Genomic DNA, 21,419 nt, shown 5'->3' with positions numbered 1-21,419 from the left:
CAGGCACGCCACGGCGGCGCGCACAGGGGAGAAAGGAGAGAAGGTTAGGGTTTGGGGATGAATTCAACAACTGTAGTTGCTTGCATGATCTCAAACACTCTAAGGTGTGGAAGAAAAAACTTCCAAAAGATATATAGAATTTCCGGGCAAACTTGGTGTGGCGCCGGCGACATCGCCTCCCATAGCCCACCAAGTTCTAAAATACCTAGTAAACATTCTATGGGTCGTTCAATCTCGATCCAACAGCCCATGGCCCAACCTCCTCGCTCCTTCGTCACAAGGAAATAGTTCTATTTACCTCCTAGACTGTAGGTCGAGTTTATGTTTTCATCCGAGACTCGAAATTCGGGTATTTTGGCTCCTCAGACTTGTGATACTGGACAAATGACCTCCTTGAATGTTTTTCTTAGTGGTTTTCATCATTTTCTTTTATATTTATTTTGAATAAATATTTGAGAAAATCTAGTAAATAAAAATTATAAAATAAAAAAATCCAAATTTCCTAAACTCTACGTAATTAAATATGTGTGACAAACATATGATATGAATTTAGAGGTGGTAAATGGTCTTAATTTTTAGTATAAATAATCAGAGTCAAGCTCTAAAAAGATCGGCCTCTAATTTTATATAATAGTTAAAAAAATTAAAGATCAAGTTGAATTGTGAAGAAAACATTATAGATTTAATTTTTGCCCGCCACGAAGGCCGAAAGGCCCGCTCCGCAAGCATTTTTGGTGGTTTTTTCTTTTTTATATTTTAAAAAATTAAAATTTCAAAAATATATGTCCGTTTTGGAAAATTTCAAAAATATACCCCGGTCGCCCTATGGGGGGGCGACAGGGCTCAAATGTATTTTTTTTCTTCTTCAAATTTGCAACAAAGTCCCTAAAGAAAAAAAAGAGGGGGCCTGTCGCCCCCCCAACGGGCGACAGGCCCCTGTCGCCCACCCCAGGGGCGACCGACCAGGGGCAACCGACCAGTGGGCCCAGCCTACAGGCGCTAGGGGGCCGGTCGCCCCTCCCGCGGGCGACTGGGGGGCCTGTCGCCCCCCCCCCCCCCGAGGGCGACCGGGTCAGCCCTCCCTATATAAGGCCTCCCCTCTCATTCCCTCCTCATTTGACCTCAAAAAATCTACCAAAAATCCAGAAAAAAGAGAGGGGTAAGAAGAAGGGAAGCGGCGAAGCTCTGCTGAATTCCGCACTTGTGATCTACCGGTAACTTCCGTATAAATTCGTTGATATTGTATAACAATTTAATTTAATTAGTGGATTAGCTGAATTAGATTTGGTGCTTTAGAACACTGTTTTAGTATTACAATTTGAGTAGTATTACAGACTTTTTCAAATAAAATAATTATACATTAGAATAGAATTATGACAGTACCTTATTGATATTGCAGTATAAGACAATAGAATTATGACAGTACCTATATTTTCACGTATCGATTTGGTATACGATATGTGCATTGCTTAAATCATTGTTTTTTTATTTGGCGCACCACACAATAGCGCCAATGTCTTCGTCAGGATCAACCTACATTCCGTGGAGCAAGTGTAAAGCCACCGTACCCGAAGGAATTGATGTGCCAATGTGCTTCTGCGGTTCGTTATGCAAGTTCATGCAATCAGATGTTTTAGGAGATGACTACGACATGAGGTTCTTTATGTGTGAGAACTACGAATATGATCCACCTAAGCGATACAGCAAAGACCGGGCCAAGGTACCAGGAGAACATACGCTATTTTTCTCTGTGACCTAACATTGAGTTATGATTCTAACTTGTGTTGGACAAAGTCTCCTCCGCCTCTTTGTGATTTTATGCAGTGGTTCGACACCGTGCAGTCGCAGCAGGCAAAGGACATTGTGGAACAAAAAGCAAGGTGGGCTGCAGAACGTTGGCGCCGAATGAAGCACGAGGAACAGCAAGAGGAGAAGCGCAAGAAAGAGCAAGAAGAGATCCGCAAGAGGATTGAGGAGGTGGATCGTAAGGCGGCGGCCGAACGTGAAGCTGACAGGGAGAGAAAGCGAGAGAGGGCACGCCGTGCGAAGGAAGCCGGGGCCGAAGCAATTAGGAAGGGCAAATATCCTAGGTGCACTCAGTAGAGTAGTACCATGTAATCCCGGCATTTTACATTCCATAAGGCATGGTAGGTTTAGATGCAACAAGAAATTATATTGTCGCGTGCACATGCCACTGCAATTAGTTGTTTATGTTTTAAGTTGAGACCTTAACTTTGTGTGTTGTAGCCTTTACCATTAATTTGTAGTTGTAGCCGGGAGTCTATGAAATCTTTGAACTTGTCCTTAATATTTTAGGAGTTTTTCATGTCACTAGAATACTAAAAACACACATTTTATTAATATAACGATAAGAATTAAGAACTAAGAAATACATCGGGGTCTGCTGCTAAAAAGCACACATTTTCATGTCACTAGAATACTAAAAAGCATCCGGAGACCCCACCCGCCGACGATGATGACGACTACACGCTCGAATAGCTCAAAATAGGAACCATAGTGTATCTAGCTGCGAGTACGAGATCACAGGTTGCCACTGCTCAGCACGACGATCACGGGTTTCAAATAGCAGTGCTCTTCCACCATTTCAAATAGATGTGACAAGACGGCAACCACACCAGCTCACCTTCAAAGCAGTCTCTCTGGCGAGGACGATGGACCTGTCATTCTACAGAGAAGGTCTGTGGCGTGTAGTGGGGAAGGCGGCATCTAGGCGCGATCGACCGAGCGGCAGCAATGCAGTGCTGTGAGTCTGCATGCACAGAGATGCATCGAGTAGTCATTTCGAGCATCGAATCTAGCATTTTCAGTGTTAGGTCAGCTAGCCTCTTCACTGTGTTGTCATGTAGGTTTTTTAGGTGCATTTACACTCCACACTCCGGGTATCAGACCTTTGTGCGCCTATAAATACTCCCAAGTTTGTGAACTCCCAGCACAACTCAAACACCAAACCTCATTGTATACCCAATGTCTGGAGATGGGTCTAGCGGGAAGAATTACTATGATTTTGAGAAAGGAAAAGGGGGAAGAAAGGGAGACCCCATAATTTGGGAGGGGCCTCTTGGACCCGATTCCTTTCCGGAACCAGTGTTTGAGTTTCCACCACAGCACAAGAGTGAATTTACCAATGAAACTCCTCTTCGACAATACGATAATCGTAGAGAACCGTGGCCAAAATGCAGACATGGTGCGGACTGCTTAGTGTAGATGTGCACCGACGGGATGGATGGCGGTCGGCGTTTCTTTAAATGTCCACACGCATGGGTAATACTCGGTTGTTTCATTTCTTTATCTTCAATGAGACACCTTACATGAAATTTGTTTTGCAGTCTTCCGATGCTCCAGAAAACTGTGGTTTTACTAGGTGGGTAGATCCTGCACCAATTGATTCTGTTTAGGAGTTCATCGAGTACCTCCAGATAAAGATCTTTGATCTGGAATGCAAGGTGAACCATTATGAGGAAGTGAGCGAGGGTAACAAAGACGACGAAGTTGATGATACCAGCAATGCAGCCGGTTCACAGGATGAACCATGCACTATTCCTTACTGCAACTGCCCTTCTCACAAGAAGAAGGGCCCTGCGCCTCCGGCACCACCGCCTGCACCACCTGCAATGGGTGGATACTGCGGAGAAGGCTCAACGCAGTTTGCTACATGGGGGTACGGCTACTAGGACTTCCCTAGTGCTAGTGACATGCTGCATCGCTGTGTTTGTTCTGTTTTTTTTTAAATTACCTAAGGCATGTTAGGTTAGTCCAGAATCTGTTTACCGTAGTTTGTAACGGGTTCTGACATGCCACTGCATGTGTGATGTGTTTTTCATTATCGTTGTATTATGATGTAAAATTTGGTGGTTCACATTACGTAATGCATTTCTTAATTCTTATTTCTTATTTGTGTGATGTTTATTTGTAATGAGATAGCTGTGGACCACTTATTTATACACTTCAACGTTCGTCACTGATCACTCTCGTATTTTCCATTACATACAATAGATGGTATGTTTATACTTCGATGCTCCATTACGACTAAGTACGATTCAAACTCGACATTATGTACATGTCCAGTGAATGCAAGTTAGGTACGAGACATACAAACAAGCATAATACAACATTAACAATACTAAATGCGAATACATCTTAAACCGATGAACATCATATGTTATAGATCATGGCATGAAATCATCTAGGTCGTCATCCCAGTTGACAGATGGTGGTGCTGCAGGTGGTGTAGTATGGCTCGACGAACCTCTTGGCTTTCCCTTTCTCTTTTTTCTGGATCTACGTTCATGTACAGGGGGAGGAACATCATGTGTTGGAGGCCATGGTTTGGGGGCCATGAAGTCATCCATGTCGTCATCCTAGTTAACACAAGTTTGTGCTGCAGGTGGTGCAACATGACTTGACGAACCTCTTGCCTTTCCCTTTGTCTCCTTTCTGATTCTAGGTTCATGTACATGGGGAGGAATATCATGTGTTAGAGGCCATGGTTTGGAGGGCATGAAGTCATCCATGTCGTCATTCCAGTTAACACAAGTTGGTGGTTGAGGTGCTGAAGCATGACTCGACGAACCTCCGGGCATCTGTTCTTGCGCAGGCCAAGTACTATCACCCGAAGATCTTATCCACCTCCTTCGTCTAGTTTGCGGCATAAGTCCACCACCGAAGATACATACCAATTTACGGAAATTTGGTATCGTTTTGTTAATCAACTCCGTGTCCTCGGGGTAATCCTAACATATAATTAAAAAAACAATATTACTATTTCATAAATATGAATTCGAAATGACGGACGAGATTAGAACTGAATGAGAGTTACCTTAATGTGCATCTCATACACCTCTGGCCGCATCCATATCTTACAAGAACTTTGTAAGAATCCAATGATATTAGGATGATTTGCTAGTTCACATACTCTCATGTATATCTTCCGACGTTCTAGCAGGTGTCCCATTACATCTTGCGTCGTAATACCTCGAAATAATGTGAAATCTTTAAACTCTACTACTTTGGACAACACCATCTCTATCGTACCATCCGCTAACGGATCCAACTTCTTACTGATAACAAGATGAGTCATGATATCAAGTATTATACTAGATTTTTCTTCGGTCCATAAAAATCCTCCACAATTTGAGGCAGTCATTGTCTTATACTGCAATATCAATAAGGTACTGTTATAATTCTATTCTAATGTATAATTATTTTATTTGAAAAAGTCTGTAATAGTACTCAAATTATAATACTAAACCAGTGTTCTAAAGCACCAAATCTAATTCAGCTAATCCACTAATTAAATTAAATTATTATACAATATCAATGGATTCATACGGAAGTTACCTGTAGATCAGGAGTACGCAATTCGGCAGAGCTTCGCCGCTTTTCTTCTCCTCACCCCTCTCTTTTTTCCTGAATTTTTAGGCTCAAATGACAAAGGGAATGACGGCGAATGGCGGCCAGGGCTTAAATAGAGGGGAAGGCCCCTGTCGCCCCCCCAACGGGCGACATGCCCCTGTCGCCCCTGGGGTGGGCGGCAGGGGCTTGTCGCCCGTTGGGGGGCGACAGGCCCCCTCTTTTTATTTTTTCTCCAGAGACTTTGTTGCAAATTTGGAGAAGAAAAAAATTACATTTGAGCCCTGTCGCCCCCATAAGGCGACCAGGGTATATTTTTGAAATTTTCCAAAACGGACATATATTTTTGAAATTTTAATTTTTTTTAAATATAAAAAAGAAAAAACCGCCATTTTTGCCCGTCACTCACCTGTCGGCCCACTTGTAAACTAGACCGGCGAAAACCCATCCATTTGCGGCCCAACTAGCAACCGGTTGCTTCGCAGGCCACACCAGCGACGGCGCGACCCCTCTGCTGCTACCGCCGCCTCGTCCGGAGTCCGGACTAGAGCCGCCGCTGTTCCCAAAAGAAAAGAAAAAAAAAAGACTCGAGCCGCCGCCCGGCGCCTGATGAGCTGCCTCCGCCGCGCTCGCCACATCCCCCTCCACCGCCTCCGTCGGCGGGGCCTCTCCTCCTCCTCTGGGGCGGGGGCGGAGGCGGGGGCGCTCCCTCCGCCGCGCCCGCCCGCTGGCCGCCGCGTGGTCGTGACGGGGCTCGGCGCCGTCACGCCGCTGGGCCGCGGCGTGGGCGCCACCTGGGGCCGCCTCGTCGCGGGGAGGTGCGCGGTGCGCGCGCTCGCCGCGGAGGACCTCCGCCTCCCAGCGGAGACAGCGGGGAGGACGCTCGAGCAGCTCCCGTCCAGGGTCGCCGCCGCCGTGCCGCGCGGGAAGGGCGAGGACGAGTTCGACGAGGAGGCGTGGACCAAGGTCTGATGCTTACTCCTATCGTTTCTCGTTGTGACCATGTGCGAGCAGTGGAGCTTTGCGTGCAGGCCTTATGTGAAGCTGAATTGGTCCCTGTGCGGGGCATGTTTAGGCAATATACTTTGACATTAGGATTCAAGAGTGCAGATTTTGGCTCCAATTCTAAATCATACACAACTTACCACCATTTTACAGCCATGCACAAGGTAACCACACCTAGGCATTGGTAAATTGCATGCCTGGTGCCATGGTCTCGACTCTCGAGTTTATGTTTTTTTTTCTCGAACGCGCAGGAGAGCTGCGCATCATTATATTAAGAAGAAAAGGAAGGGGTTTTATCCCCAAATGTTACAGATTTGAAGGGGCTGTAACCCCCCATAAAAATACATCCTTATGACATGAACACTCCAAAACTAGGACTTGACCAGGACAGGACCAAAAATCAAATCCAAAAAACCTCTAACTGTCCCTAGGTGCCAGTGCAAGGAGATAGGAAACTCCTTTAGCCCCAGCCATAGACCACTGATGCATGTCTACACAGGTGGATGAGATGATGTTAGAGATGCTGGGTGAAGCGCCATCAAATACACAACGATTGCGGTGATTCCACAAGTTCCAGGCTCCCAGAATTATGATGGAATTCAATCCCTTAGAACCAGACCAGTCACCCTTCGACTTGCAGTTGCCCACCAGTCATCAAACTTTTCGTCCTCAAGGTTTGGTGCCAGCTCTTGAAGGCCAAATCTTAGTAGCAAATTGAACCACAATTGGCGAGCAAACACACAAGACACTAATAGGTGATCAATCGTTTCCTGAGCTTGGTTGCATAGTGGGCAAGCAGCAGGGTGTTCTAATCCTTTTCTTGCCAGCCGGTCTGCTGTCCAACATCTTTTGTGTGCAGCAGTCCACAAGAAAAACTTACACTTTCCAGGGGCCCAACTCTTCCAAATTCTCTCCCATGCCCCAAATTGTGTAGATCCAATGAAAAGGGCTTCATAAGCCGATTTTGTGGTGTATTGGCCACCAGTGGAGAATTGCTAAATATGCGTATCTTCAACCTCTGGCTGCAGAACAACATTTGATAGCCGCTGCCATAGATGAATATATTCAATCAAAACTTGAACTGTGAGTGCCCCTTTTATGTCAAAAATCCATCTTCTGTTGTGGAGTGTATCAGCCACTTTTCTTTTTCTTGCTCTAGCAGCCATTGCTCCAAACAAGTTAGGGAAGGATTGTTGTATACTCTTGCCATCAAGCCATCTGTCAGTCCAAAAACAAGTGTTTTTGCCATTCCCCACTTCTGAAGTAATAGCAACAGCAAAAAAGGCTCTTACTTGTGGTGAGGCTTGAATAGGAAAAAAGGCCCATGGTTTTTCAGGTTCAGTCTTTTGGAGCCACATCCACCTTAGCCGCAGGGCCCATCCCAAGTTCTGGAGATCAGAGATTCCAAGACCTCCTAACTCAGGTGGTCGAGTGACCTTGGGCCATGCAATTAGACAATGCCCGCCCCTTACATCTTTTCTGCCCTTCCATAAAAAAGCCCCTTCTAATTTTGTCAATGGCCTGCAATGTCCCAGCCGGAAGATCCAGAGCTAATAACAAATAAATCAACATGGAAGTCAAAACATACTGGACCAGAACACTTCTACCAGATTTTGTAAGCAGGTCTGCTTTCCAGCCAGGCAATCTAGCTGCAATTTTGTCAATAATGGGATGAGCTTGAGCTTTGGTAAGCTTATGGGGTGAAAGGGGTACTCCAAGGTACTTGCACGGAAAATCGGATGTTTGACAGGGAAGTTGTGTCTGCAATAAATCTCTATGCTCCTCTGAACAGTGTATGGGAACCACTGTGCTTTTCTGTACATTTGTTTTAAGACCTGAGGCTTCACCAAATAGGTGCAGGATGTCCAAAATGGCCCTGATATCATTGACTGATGGCTGAAGAAAAATGACTACATCATCAGCATATAGTGAAATACGATGCTGCAGGTTTCTTCTAGATAGTGGTTGCAGGAGACCCTCTTCTGAGGCCTTTTTTATTAGAGAGCACAGAACATCCATGACAAGGATAAATAGCATTGGGGACAGTGGGTCCCCTTTCCTGAGACCATGCCTATGCACAATTCTTTCACCTGGGGAACCATTAAGCAGCACTTGTGTGGATGAGGTAGCCAAAAGACCACTGATAATATCCCGCCAAATAGGACCGAAACCCAATCTTTGCATTACTTCCAGTAAGAAAGGCCATGCTATCGTGTTAAAGGCTTTTGTGATATCTAGCTTTAGCATAAAGCATGCTTGTTTCTGCTGGTGCAAGAATTTAGTTGTGTGCTGAACTAGCATGAAATTATCAAGAATAAACCGACCTTTAATGAATGCACTCTGATTTGGTGACACCAATTGGTCCAGGCGCCCCGCCAGCCTATTTGCTAGGAGCTTAGTGATGAGCTTTGCGAAAGAGTGAACCAGACTGATTGGTCTGTAATCTTTAATGCTTGCAGCATCTTCCTTTTTCGGGAGAAGAGTGATATAGGCAGAATTAAGCAGTTCAAAATTGCACAATTTCCGACTCCAAATCGCTGAAACTGCCGCCATGATTTCAGGTTTAATAATCGGCCAACAGACCTTGTAGAATTTTCCTTTGAACCCGTCAGGCCCGGGTGCTTTGTCGGAAGGCAAGGATCGAATTGTTTTCCAAACTTCTTCTTCAGTGAAGGGAGCATCCAACTCAGCCAGATCAGATCTTGGCATATTTAACTCTTCTAAATTCACTGTATGTTCTCGGTCAAGGCATTCCCCCAACAGATTACTATAAAAATTAAATACATTCTGCTCCTTCTCCTCATGCTTTGTGATCACCATCCCCTCGTCAGTTATGAGTTTGCAAATAAATTTTTTCCTTTTTCTGTGTCTGGCATAAGAATGAAATAAGGCTGTGTTGGCATCACCCTCACTGAGCCAAGTTATACGTGAGCGGCTTCTAGCAATAGTCCGCTGTAGGGAGGACAGCGCCAAGGAGTGCAGCTTGAGCTTGTTTCGGAGCCATGATTCTATAGGGGACAGAGTCCTGTGGTCTTGAGCTATTTCCAACTGGTGCAAAATTTCTCTGGCTAGTCCCAATTGAGTGTTAACATGACCAATGGTTTTCTGGCTCCAGCTTTGAAGACTTCTAACAGTGGCTCTGAATTTGCGTGCCAGTGTATCAAACGGGCAAGATGAAGCTGGCTCACTTGCCCAAGCAGACTCCACTGCTGCCTGGAACCCATCTAGCTTGGTCCAAAATGCTTCAAAGTGAAATCTGGCTTTGCTAGGCTGAATATCATTCAGCCCTAAGAGAAGTGTGCAATGATCCAACCCATCTGAGGCCTCACTTTGCAGGAGGCAATTTGGAAAGAGCTGCTCCCATTCAGCCGAGCATAGAGCCCTATCTAGTTTGACAAGTGTCGGCACCTCTTGCTGATTAGACCATGTGAATTTTCGCCCATGCAGAGGCAAATCTCTTAATTCTAAGTCATTGATCAGTCGTCGGAACCTCCCCATCATTGCTCTATTAATGTTTCTATTATTCTTATCCTCAACACTAGTGATCAGGTTGAAATCTCCAAGCAGTAACCACGGTCCTTGACAATTAGCCCTGATGCTTCTAAGTTCTTGCAGGAACAGAAGTTTATTGTCATCTCCTTGAGGACCATATACGCAGGTAAGCCACCATGGTTGCAGACCCCTTGGTGAAAATTCCACTGACACGCTATACTGATCGATCCGAGATGCACTTGCCTGACCCAGGCCATGTCGCCAAGCAATTAGAATTCCTCCACTAGCACCAATGGAGGGCAGTTCAATAAAGTAGGAAAAGTCGGATCCCAACATAGAAAGTAAGGTTCCTCTAGAGACAACAGCCATTTTTGTTTCTTGCAAACAGACTACATCGACCCGACTAGAATTAACCAGTGTATGTACTGCATCTTGACGGGCCCGAGAGTTAAGACCACGTACATTCCAACAAAGGATATTTGAGGGATACATTTTGATAGATATTGAATTGGCGACCTTACAACAAGGAGAGATTGCAGTTAACAGACTGCTCCTGCAGCACTCAGCTCCTCCTCATCTGGTGTAACCCATCCAAAAAGAGCTGCCATTGCCTGAACATGAGTGTCAGGTAACCAGGATGACTGACTGAAAAGCTTGTTGTACTCATCAAGGCTTTGCTCATCTATTCCTTCTGTCTCCCCAATAATATCCAGTGCTCTCATAACCTTTTTCTTGTATTTTGAGGTTGCTCCACCAGTTGGCAATTCAGGTTCAACCCCAGCAATGCGGCGACTTCGCCGCGGGGGGTGGGGGGCTGCCGGGGTCCGAATTCGCGACCGCAGTGTGTTGGCTTGTGGCGTAGGGAGGATCTTGCATGTTTTTTTCTTCATCTTTGCCATGAAGCGGGTCTGCTTGCACAATGAGGGGGTGCTTGGCGAGGAGGCTGGAACCATGTCAGCAGCTTGGTCTGCCTCCATAGTTGGTCTCTGCTTTGGTCGCCGGGAGTATGTCTTGGGAAAGCTTGGCACCAACGGTGATGGCCGGGCGCCATAGGTAGTGCCTATGCTCTCTTTATGCATCACCACCTCGATAGAGTGTCTGGGATCCTCCTCAGCGACCCCCGCCGGACACGCTACGGGCGCCACGGTGGTCACGAGGACCGGAGGGGTGCCCACCGGAGACAGGTCAATCTCAACCACCTGCTCTGCTGTCCACCTGCTTCTCGAGTTTATGTAATTCGCACAAATGTGACAGTTTGCATCATGCAGTACTATAACAGTCTTCCTATGGACTTGTTACCTTCGACATCGACATGTATGCAGTTCTTACAAAATTAGTGTGTGTTGCACCTCCCTTCAATTAGATATGCGCACGCTTTGAAAAGTAGGTCTAAGTAGGAAAGATGTGTGCTCTAAGTTTCTTGTGTTATGCTTTGGTTTCTCTCTAATCAAATCAGAAGTCCATTGTTTCTGATTATAAGTGTGTAACGCTCATACTAATTACTAAATTCCTGTCTGGTCAAACTTTCATTTTCGTGTTCTGAATCATTGATTAAACATTCTTGTTGCCAGGATAAATCTATATCAGGATTTATATCCTATGCTCTCTGTGCAGCTGATGAGGCTTTGAGAGATGCAAATTGGTTGCCTTCAGAAGATGAGAAGAAAGAAAGAACGGTATCAGCTCCTTCTTTGGAAGCTCATTTTTCTTTTATATGTGTATTTATGAGCTGCTGGGATCTGATTGGAGCTGTATCAGGGAGTCTCTATTGGTGGAGGGATTGGAAGCATCTCAGACATTTTAGATGCATCACAAATGATCATTGAAAATGTTTGTACCCTTACTCCTGCATTTATCTTTTTCTGATTGAAAATTTTATTTTAGTAGCTATCGATTGTAGTGACTATGGTAATTTGATTTCATATAATGAGACAAATGCAATCCCATACGCAATGTTTTCAAATCGCGCGATTAATCGACCTTATCGGTCCAGCGTGCTCGACTAGGCTCCACGACTCGATCAGGCACCCTGATCGACCGGTCGACCGACTAATCGGCGACTAGAAGCGATTAATCGTCCGACTAGGCGTGATCTCGACTAGGTTTGTGTAGCTGGTTTGCTTGTGGGCTGGACTGGAGAGTGAGAGGCCCAAGCCCACTTGGTTAGAAACAAAACTGGAGGGGCACGACCGCGTCTAGGGTTGTCGGCAGCCACTCGTCTCGACAGGGGGGCGGCTCCCGCGACCTCCCGCTGCTCGCCAACGGGGAGCTCCACCCCGCGCTGCCATTCCCTCACCTTCTAGCTCAGATCAGCCGGACAATCCAATGCGCCTCGCTCTGCTCTCGCCACTCATCCAATTCCCTAGCACAAAGCCTCAAAGCTCAGCGCGTATTAATTGATTTTCTTGAGCACAGGTTGCTGCCGGCCATCAAACCCCCCTCTCCAGGCCGCTGTCCGGCCCCTCATCTCCTGGCCTTCGCGACCTCCTTCCCTTCTTTCCCTCCGGCGAGCTCCCTTCTTCCCTCTGTTCTCTCCGGTGAGCTACCCCGACTGGCGACCTCCTTCTACCGGCGCGCGAGCGTGAGCACGGGTGACTGGTCCGGCGAGCTCCAGATAAGCAAGGAGCAATAAGAGATAGAGATAGAAAAAATCCTAGTAAGTTTTCAGAAATTGTCTCCTTCCTTTCCTTTGTCCTTCTTTGTTGAAGCTAATGAATATATATATATATATATATATATATATATATATCCTAAATGTCCTGGACGACTAGGGTCGATCAGACCCAACTAATCGACCCTAGTCGACGACTAATCACGATTAGTCGTCTGGTCCACCCATTGTTCGATCAGACGATTAGGCGATTTAAAAACATTGCCCATACGTCATTTTATCTTGTTGCCATGCTTTGGTTGACTTGTAGTGACACATATTCCTTGCAATATAAAATGACAGCATTCCAGTTGTTTCTGGTGCAAAAATGTGAAATTTGTGTTTTCTTTTGATCACAGCGTTTGCGTCGCCTCAGCCCATACTTCATACCAAAGATTTTGATCAACATGGCATCAGGCCACGTCAGCATGAGATATGGTTTCCAGGTGAACTTCCTTGTTACCATTTGGCATAGCTATTGTTATTGTTAAATGAATGTTAATAGGAATAGTTATGCTTCTAACTTAGGGTCCAAACCATGCTGCTGTGACAGCTTGTGCGACCGGTGCTCACTCTATTGGTGATGCTACACGGATGATTCAATTTGGAGATGCTGATGTGATGGTGGCTGGTGGAACAGAGTCCAGTATCGATGCTTTGTCTATAGCTGGATTTTCTAGGCAAGTATGTTCTTGGTGCTTTGTTTTATTTGTCTTCGAAAATAGTAGTCTGTATACTTTGGTGACTGGAAAATGGCTTGAATGCTTCAGTAACGTAACCAGGAGCACCTGTTAAGTGTGGAGATTGTAGGAATCCATAGAGAATCGACTTTTATGTTCAGAAATAAACATTCTCATAAATATCCTATGCAGACTTGGTCACCTGCATATTTGCTTTTTGCCCACTGTTTCATGATTGATATGTACCTCCTTTACTTATTAATATACCCAGCACTACCTTATCGATTATGTTTTATTTGTTTTGCAGGTTAAGGGCATTGTCTACAAAATATAACTCATCTCCATGTTCAGCTTCGAGGCCATTTGATTGTGGTAGAGATGGATTTGTGTATGTCATGCTACTAGTAGACTTTGCCTCTGTTTCCATAGTTGGCTTGCTTTTCTCTGCTCATTCTTATCTTTTGTTCTAAAATGATCAATAGGATTGGTGAAGGCTGTGGCATCATGGTTTTGGAGGTGAGTCTGAAACCAATCATTACTTCCAGTAATACCCACAGCACAGTACTGACATAGCATTTTTTCACATGTTATGTATTGAATTTTGCTTACTTCCCTATACAGTGTGGAAAAATTGTCCTCGACTCCTAGTGCACCTTGTTTACTGAACAGATCAACATTTACTTATCTACAGGCTCTTGATCATGCAATGGAACGGGGTGCAAAAATCTATGCTGAAATTCGAGGATATGGAATGTCTGGTACCCTCCTATTTCACAAAGTAGAATGTTTTCTCTGTGATTAGTATGTGTGTATTGTGAAGCACTTCCTTCCAGGTGATGCACACCACATAACTCAGCCACAACATGATGGTAGAGGTGCTATCTTAGCCATGAAGCGGGCTTTAGATCAGGTGCCAAATCACATTTTCCTTTGTCATTTTATGTTGCATATTTTAGATATTCTTTTAGTGTCAAGAAATTGGAAGCTATAGGACTATTTTTTAACATAATTTCTGATATAATTCTGTTCCTTTTTCCAGTCAGGTCTTAGTGCAAATGAAATTGATTATGTAAATGCGCATGCTACATCAACTCCTCTTGGTAAGTACTCACAATCACCTGCCAAAGACATTTGGTTGGATACGCTGGCTTCAGAAGACTTCTGTCTGATCTGTATTGGGGATATGTTTTGGATTGTGAGCTGTACAAAGTTACCATAAAAAGAATTGATACATTAATTTGGATTTGAACCACAATTAGGCGACGCTGTGGAGGCGAATGCAATCAAAACCATATTTGGTGATCATGCAGCATCCGGTGGTCTTGCATTATCCTCGACGAAGGTAGCTCTCCACTTGGCGCAGCTACCAAATTACCTCTGTTCCCTTCATGTCCTATTTTATGCCAACGGCTCGACTTTCTCCAGGGAGCAATCGGTCATCTGCTAGGGGCTGCTGGGTCAGTGGAAGGGATCTTCACCGTGCTAGCGATCCACCATGTACGCCATCTACAGTTAGCGATCATCAGTTCAATTTTGGAGAGAGAAAAAAAAGGATCTCATGCGTTTAACATTCTGCTGTTCTCAGGGAGTCGTCCCGCCTACGCTCAACCTGGAGCAGCCGGACCCGCTGTTCGAAGGCGCGTTCACGCCATTATCTGCAGCAAGGAAGATGCCGATACGAGCAGCCATCTCCAACTCCTTCGGGTTCGGTGGAACCAACACCTCGCTGCTCTTCTCGTCCCTGCCCTAGCCGGAACGGCACTTCCCGCCTGCTTTTTTCCACCCGGAAGAGCTGCACCGGAATATTAAGAGATTCTTCCGAGGAAACACCGGAAGGCACCATTCGCGTTGAGCTGAAGCTGGTTTTTCTGGCCGGCCCTTCTGTTCATTCCGTTCACCAACCCACCCCTCTCTCCCTTGTGCTCACTTTGTGCTACGGAGTACCGAAGCTACGGTGACTGTTGAGACCTGAGGCATCTGCGGTTGCGTGTCTCCCTTGTGCTCACGCGTGGTGTCGTCTGTACCACACGATGGATCATACCGTTTAGGGTTACATGTCTGGAGCTGTTGCAAGTTGCTGCATTCTAGTGATATTTTAGAGAAAAATACGGTCGAAATCAAAGTGGTAACTACCATGCCGTGCACTGTTCTCGTACGAGTAGTTCAGAATTTGGAAGAAGTCTACATAACTCCCTCAATTATTGGACCTAGATTACTTAATCCCTCAAACTACAAAACCGGTTATTCTATCTCTTGTGTTTTTCAAAACCAGCCAAATAACCCCCTAAGATGGTTTTGTCTTTTTCTTTTTTATTTATTGTAGCTGAATCTTTGAAAAATTATAACAAATCAAATAAAAATTCAAAAATTGAAATCAAATTTTGTTGGATTCTACGTGAGTAGATCTACATAGTGAACATATAATATGGTATGCTTTAGTACAAATTTTTATTGTAGATTTAGATTTATACTTTTTTGTAATTAATAGAAATAATTCATAGCTGCATTTTGCAAGGTCCAATTGTGGTTATCTTTTTATGATGGGCTAACTATTGTATGCTTGAACTAAAACTTCATACTCATTAGATCATATATACCTTTGCTATAAATTTATTTAGTTTTATGCTGGTTAAATTTAAATAAATCTATAACTAAATTATACATGATCCAATGAGTATGAAATTTTTATTTAAGTTAAATCATACAATAATTAGCCCACCATAAAATTTTCACTACAATTGGACAATGTAAATTGTATATATGAATTATTTTTATTAATTGCAAAAAAGTATAGATCTAAATCTACAACAAAAAAATTTGTACTAAAACATATCATATTATATGTTCACTATGTAGATCTACTCATTTAGAGTCCAACAAAATTTGATTTTCAATTTTTTGATTTTTTTGATTTTTTTTATTTGTTATGATTTTTTAAAAATTCAGTTGAAATAAATAATAAAAAAACAAATTACCCTTCAAAACCGCCTTGAGGGGTTATTTAACCGGTTTTGGAAAGTTCAGTGGTAGAATAACTGGTTTTGTAGTTTAGGGGTTAAGTAGTCTAGTTCTAATAGTTAAGTGGGTTACGTAGACTTCTTCCTCCAGAATTTAAACCTGCTTTATCCATCCATGGATCTTCTGGAATCCGACGTGTCAGCGTCCAGCTGGACACCCTTGCGGTGCCGGTCGGTCGGAGGAGGGCAACAAGGCATGGCTCGCATGGGACGCGGGTTGGTTGTCGACCTCACGTGCTAGCTACCACCAAGCCGCTGCAGAGTCTCCCCAGACATGGCGCCAAGCTCCAACGGCAGGTGTCACCGTGTCAGTGTCCTGCACGCCAAGGAGTTCCTTCTCCGCACCAGCGCAACACGAGAACTGCTCGCTCCAAACAACGGAGTTCTTGATGAGCACGACTTGCTTGCTGCTCCCTTTCTAGAACCCTGAGCTGAAAATCTCAACAAAAAAACAACTGAGCTGAAGACTTTGCTCTTGGAATTAGAAGCTTTAGACTAGGTGATGGTTTTATACTCATCTGTCAAAGAATCAACATGTTTCTGCTTGGATATGTTAGAAGCTCTTTATTTTAATAAAACGTGAAAAACTCGGACTCCAAAACTCAACCGTAGATCAAATCCTTGTTCACTTTCTTTTTGGTTTCATCTCGGCGCCAGTGGATTTTAAAATTTGGATGGAATTTATCTGCGAGGCTGATTCCAACCCAAACAGCAACGTGGCCCGAGCTGAAGACTTTGCTCTTAGATGTTACAAGCTTTAGACTCGGGATGTCTTTCTACTCACCGGTCAAAAAAATCAAAATGTTTCTACTTCGAGATGTTAGAAACTCTTTTCCTAATAAAACGTGAAAAACTCAGACTCCAAAACTCGATGTCTTATCCTAGATCAAATACTTTGTTCTTTTTTCTTTTTGGTTTCATCTCGACGCCAGTGGATTTTAGAGTTTGGATGGAATTTATCTGCGAGGCTGATTCCAACCCAAACACCAACGTGGCCCGCCTTGCTCCGATCCAACCCGTCTATTTATACGGCCGCCTGGTCTCAGCTCGGCTCCCAACGAGAGCGAAGCGAGCTGTTAGCTGCACGAGCGCACACCAGCGGCAGCCAGACGCGAGCAGAGCAATGGCGGGGGCGGAGCAGCAGCTGCGGTCGTTCGTGGAGGTGCCGGCGGGCTCGCACTTCCCCATCCAGAACCTGCCCTTCGGGGTCGTCCGCCGGCGGGGGTCGCGGGCGCCGCCGCGCCCCGCGGTGGCAATCGGGGACCTGGCGCTCGACCTCGCCGCCGTCGCCGACGCCGGGCTCTTCGACGGGCCCGCGCTCGCCGGCTCCCCGTGCTTCCACCAGGTGCTCTCCTAAGCTCTCGGGCCCTCGATTCGGTTGCCTCGACGGTGGATTGGGTCGATCAGCTTGGTTTAGCTCCGCGAAAGCGGGGTTGGTGGGAGTAACTGGGGATTGAGAGGATTTAGGCGATTGAGACGGCCGCGGTGACCGGCTCTGGTGGTGCGTAGAGTAGAAAATAATTGGCGCCCTTGATGCTTTGCGCAGGAGACGCTCAACATGTTCTTGGAGATGGGCCGGCCGGCGTGGAAGGAGGCGCGCGCCACGCTCCAGAAAATCCTATCAGGTTGCGCTTCTTATTCTTGCTTCTTTCCGCCACAATAGGTCTGAATTTTTTTTATGAAATTGACAGTTTTGTGATAATCCGTAGGATCCTGTCAAGATTTTTTTTAAAAAAAAGAAGTGCTTGTTTGTTCCCTGCAAAATACCAATTCAGGATGAAACTAGTTCTCACTTTTCTTCTGATGTTGCTTTGCAGCTGATGAGCCAGTCTTGCGTGACAATGAGGCCCTCAGGAGCAAGTGTCTTGTTCCAATGGTGAGCTTCATGAGCCTGCCTTTCTGTCTCTTTCTGCAGGTAGCAACAGGATCATTGATCAGATCGCTAATGCTCTGTTTTGATAATGCAGAGTGATATTGAGATGGTTCTGCCAATCACTGTCGGAGGCTACACAGACTTCTTTTGTTCCGTGCACCATGCCAGGAATTGCGGGTTTATCTTCCGTGGGCCGCAGACTCCAGTCAATCCAAATTGGTAATGTATTTTCTTAGACAATGTGCTTCATTGAGATTTGAAAAAAAGTATTAATCAGATGAGCTTGGGTATTTCTTTTAAGTTGTATAATGGAAGCAATTAACTTATCAATGTGGGAGCAAGACATCTTTTCGTGGATGTTCTCGCCAAGATCATATTAATCTAATTGTCAGGGGAACGTGGTGGTGGCTACGCCAATGGGCTCTGTTGCAGCGACATGAGCATCATCACACCCTCGTCCTCCCATGTCAGCAGCTTGAGGAGGCGGCACTTCGAGTCTTTGTGTCATTTGGATGGTTGTCGTCGAGTCGATTAGGTTTTCATTAATCATGAGAAAAACTTGTTCAGTTTATTTACCTTGCTTAGACTTGTTTGTGCGAGTGTTTGGAACCTTTTACTCGTTTTGTAATAAGTGGACTGATTTTACCCTGTGTAGATGAAACCGGATAGTATCTATCTTTTATCTAAAAAAATAGTAATCTAATTGTTAAGACTAAATTCTGAACATCCACAGCACTACTTGTTAGTTGTTACTGTGCTCAATCTTCATGGATACCAAATAATTAGAATTCTTGATGTTTTGATGCATGTTGTTGGTTGCACACTTCTGCTTTCAGTACTACACAGATGACGGCCTCATGTAACTAACTTTCAATGTACATTCGGTTTTCTCAGGTTTCATCTTCCCATAGGTTACAACGGAAGGGCATCATCTGTAGTTGTGTCTGGAACAGATGTCATTCGACCCAGGTGTGCATCACAAAATACTTGCTGAAAGAGTTTTATCTGCTCTTTCCAGTTTGAAATCTCTATTTTGTGTGCCATCTTTTGCTCTTCTGATTGATTATTTCTCTCTGTTTTTAGAGGACAAGGACATCCAACAGGAAACTCCAGTCCTTATTTTGGTCCATCTCAGAAGCTTGATTTTGAACTTGAGATGGTTAGCTTCTTATGAATCTTATATTTACTTGTTATTGTGGCTGTAATAAATGTACCTTCCTAAGCTGTCAAGTCACTTTCAGAGTTTTAGTTATTTTTGGTATAGAATTTATCAGAGAAAACTGTGTGTAGATAAACTGTGCTTTAATCAGTGATAATTTTCTTTGATTCACTATATTATATCACAATACTTGTTGCTTTCAGGCTGCCATTGTTGGCCCAGGGAATGAATTGGGAAAACCTATCGATATTAATAATGCTGAAGACCATATTTTTGGCCTAGCTTTGATGAATGATTGGAGTGGTATTTCATTCTTCTCTGTTTTCATTTGGTATAGCTATTGTTGGCATGATGTGATTATACTGAACTGCATGTAATATACCAGCCAGAGATATCCAGGCTTGGGAGACTATACCTCTTGGACCATTCCTTGGAAAAAGCTTCAGTAAGGCATCTGAAACCCTCGAAATTTAGGAATTTTTTTGGGGGAAAATTAAGCCATGCCTTGCATAATAATAATAATAATAATAATAATAATAATAATAATAATAATAATAATAATAATAATAATAATAATAATAATAATAATAATAATAATAATAATAATAATAATAATAATAATAATAATAATAACTGGGAGTCCTGCACATATCTCGCTTAAGATATGTGTTTCCACCTTTTTACTTTTGGGTCCGGTCTGAAACTTCAATGTGCTCTGACGTTTACAATTTCTCTAGGTACCACAATATCGCCATGGATTGTCACTCTGGATGCTTTAAAGCCTTTCACCTGTGAGGCACCTAAGCAGGTGAGGAAATAGTGCATTTAAGATTAACGCTTAGAATAAGGCTAAGCTAGCACCAATCAAATCAGTTATATTTCTTATCAGCATTCTGTAGTACTTCAATACAGGGAGAACTAATTTTCTTTGCATTGCAGGAACCTGAGCCTTTGCCTTACTTGGCTGAAAAGAATCACGTGAACTACGATATTCCTCTTGAAGTATGGAGTTGCTGCATTGAAGCTTCATTTTTTGCTCTTATTAATTTTGTTGAAAGCAAATTAATTGGGGGTGCTTTTTTTCTCTGAAAGGTTTGGATTAAGCCCAAAGATCAAAGTGACGCCTCAATCGTCGCAAAGACTAATTTCAAACATTTGTATGTACCTTGGTTCTTCTTTGTCACCAGAAATGCCCATGTCTTTAGTTGGATGTGACATTTCCTCCATGTTTTGCATCTATTTCTCTCCTCTTAGTGTATGACCTTGGCACATTCTTGTGATTTCCCATAGGTATTGGACGGTGACGCAGCAGCTAGCACACCACACTATCAATGGATGCAACATGAGACCAGGGGATATATTTGCAACTGGCACACTCAGTGGACCTGTATGGGAAAAAAACATTACATGCCAATTAGGACACACCGATCTGTACGAATCCTCATCTTCTAATGTGTCTCATTTCAGGAACCCGAGTCTCTGGGGTGTCTTCTGGAGCTAACATGGAACGGGCAGAAGGAGATACCAGTTGGAAATTCGACCCGCAAGTTTCTAGAAGATGGGGATGAAGTCATCTTGACCGGCTGTTGCAAGGTACTGTGAACTCATCTTTCCTGATCAATCTAATTCAGTATTTAGATCTGTATGAAGATGCCACAGTATTTTGATTCCGTCTACTGGTTTTACAGGGTGAAGGCTACAACATTGGATTTGGAACCTGCACAGGGAAGGTTCTGCCTGCGCTTCCTTGAGCCAACATATCTTCACTTCAATTCATGGAGTCTCGATGATCCCAAAGGAGTTCATGCGCTGAAATCTACCAAGCTCCGATCCTTAGTCTGTTTAAAGCCTACTAGTTATGGTAACTGGATATTAGGTATTGTTTTTCTTGAATGCGGAAAAGGAAACTGGTCCCTCTCTCTAGTGCAATAAAACTGATGCTAAGTCATCTTTTTATACAATTTTTTCCCTCTGGGAGTTGTTTTAAACTTGTAATGCCCTGTGCGACAAGGATAGTGTTATGCTAAATTTGTTCTAGGACAGTCCAAAAGAAGGGAACATCTATTCATCGCATATGCGAGAAATCGATGCCACATCGCACACACATCCGGCAAGCTCCGACGGCCGGACTTCGGCGGAGGGGGAGGTGGAGGAAGGCGGAGGCGGAGGAGGC

General features: G+C 44.2%; 2 protein-coding genes across 3 annotated transcripts; both read left to right on the top strand.

The window, feature by feature from the left end:
• The first annotated feature begins 5,964 nt into the window (after positions 1–5,964).
• On the top strand, positions 5,965–15,341 carry LOC120654979 (3-oxoacyl-[acyl-carrier-protein] synthase, mitochondrial-like). 2 transcript variants are annotated; one of them, XM_039932683.1, is made up of 13 exons: positions 5,965–6,336; positions 11,439–11,543; positions 11,626–11,697; positions 12,877–12,963; positions 13,046–13,197; positions 13,505–13,585; positions 13,680–13,713; positions 13,889–13,955; positions 14,031–14,107; positions 14,237–14,297; positions 14,457–14,539; positions 14,623–14,694; positions 14,783–15,341. In XM_039932683.1, exons 1-13 carry the CDS (start codon positions 5,980–5,982, stop codon positions 14,945–14,947), a joined length of 1,413 nt encoding a protein of 470 aa, XP_039788617.1. In that variant the 5' UTR covers positions 5,965–5,979; the 3' UTR covers positions 14,948–15,341. The 2 variants fall into 2 exon arrangements, with proteins under 2 accessions (XP_039788617.1, XP_039788618.1); XM_039932684.1 differs by lacking the exon at positions 5,965–6,336 and adding an exon at positions 10,663–11,051.
• Positions 15,342–17,266: 1,925 nt separating this feature from the next.
• LOC120654975 (fumarylacetoacetase) lies at positions 17,267–21,272 on the top strand. Its single transcript, XM_039932672.1, has 14 exons — positions 17,267–17,559; positions 17,761–17,839; positions 18,032–18,090; positions 18,182–18,306; positions 18,982–19,056; positions 19,171–19,246; positions 19,450–19,549; positions 19,632–19,691; positions 19,984–20,054; positions 20,186–20,248; positions 20,339–20,403; positions 20,537–20,633; positions 20,714–20,839; positions 20,935–21,272. Exons 1-14 carry the CDS (start codon positions 17,338–17,340, stop codon positions 20,995–20,997), a joined length of 1,281 nt encoding a protein of 426 aa, XP_039788606.1. The 5' UTR covers positions 17,267–17,337; the 3' UTR covers positions 20,998–21,272.
• Positions 21,273–21,419: the final 147 nt, after the last annotated feature.

The sequence above is a fragment of the Panicum virgatum genome, chromosome 1N (genome assembly GCF_016808335.1).
Source record: "Panicum virgatum strain AP13 chromosome 1N, P.virgatum_v5, whole genome shotgun sequence".
Lineage (NCBI taxonomy): Eukaryota > Viridiplantae > Streptophyta > Magnoliopsida > Poales > Poaceae > Panicum > Panicum virgatum.
This window is presented reverse-complemented; position numbering and strand designations above follow the sequence as displayed.

Excerpts from the sequence above, each read along its gene's own strand:
- LOC120654975 (XM_039932672.1), top strand. The coding sequence starts at position 17,338 with ATGGCGGGGGCGGAGCAGCAGCTGCGGTCGTTCGTGGAGGTGCCGGCG. Across the intron at positions 19,550-19,631 it reads TTTGATGAATGATTGGAGTG|CCAGAGATATCCAGGCTTGG; the intron begins GTATTTCATTCT and ends GTAATATACCAG. Across the intron at positions 20,404-20,536 it reads AAGACTAATTTCAAACATTT|GTATTGGACGGTGACGCAGC; the intron begins GTATGTACCTTG and ends GATTTCCCATAG.
- LOC120654979 (XM_039932683.1), top strand. The coding sequence starts at position 5,980 with ATGAGCTGCCTCCGCCGCGCTCGCCACATCCCCCTCCACCGCCTCCGT. Across the intron at positions 12,964-13,045 it reads GCATGAGATATGGTTTCCAG|GGTCCAAACCATGCTGCTGT; the intron begins GTGAACTTCCTT and ends CTTCTAACTTAG. Across the intron at positions 13,956-14,030 it reads TCGAGGATATGGAATGTCTG|GTGATGCACACCACATAACT; the intron begins GTACCCTCCTAT and ends ACTTCCTTCCAG.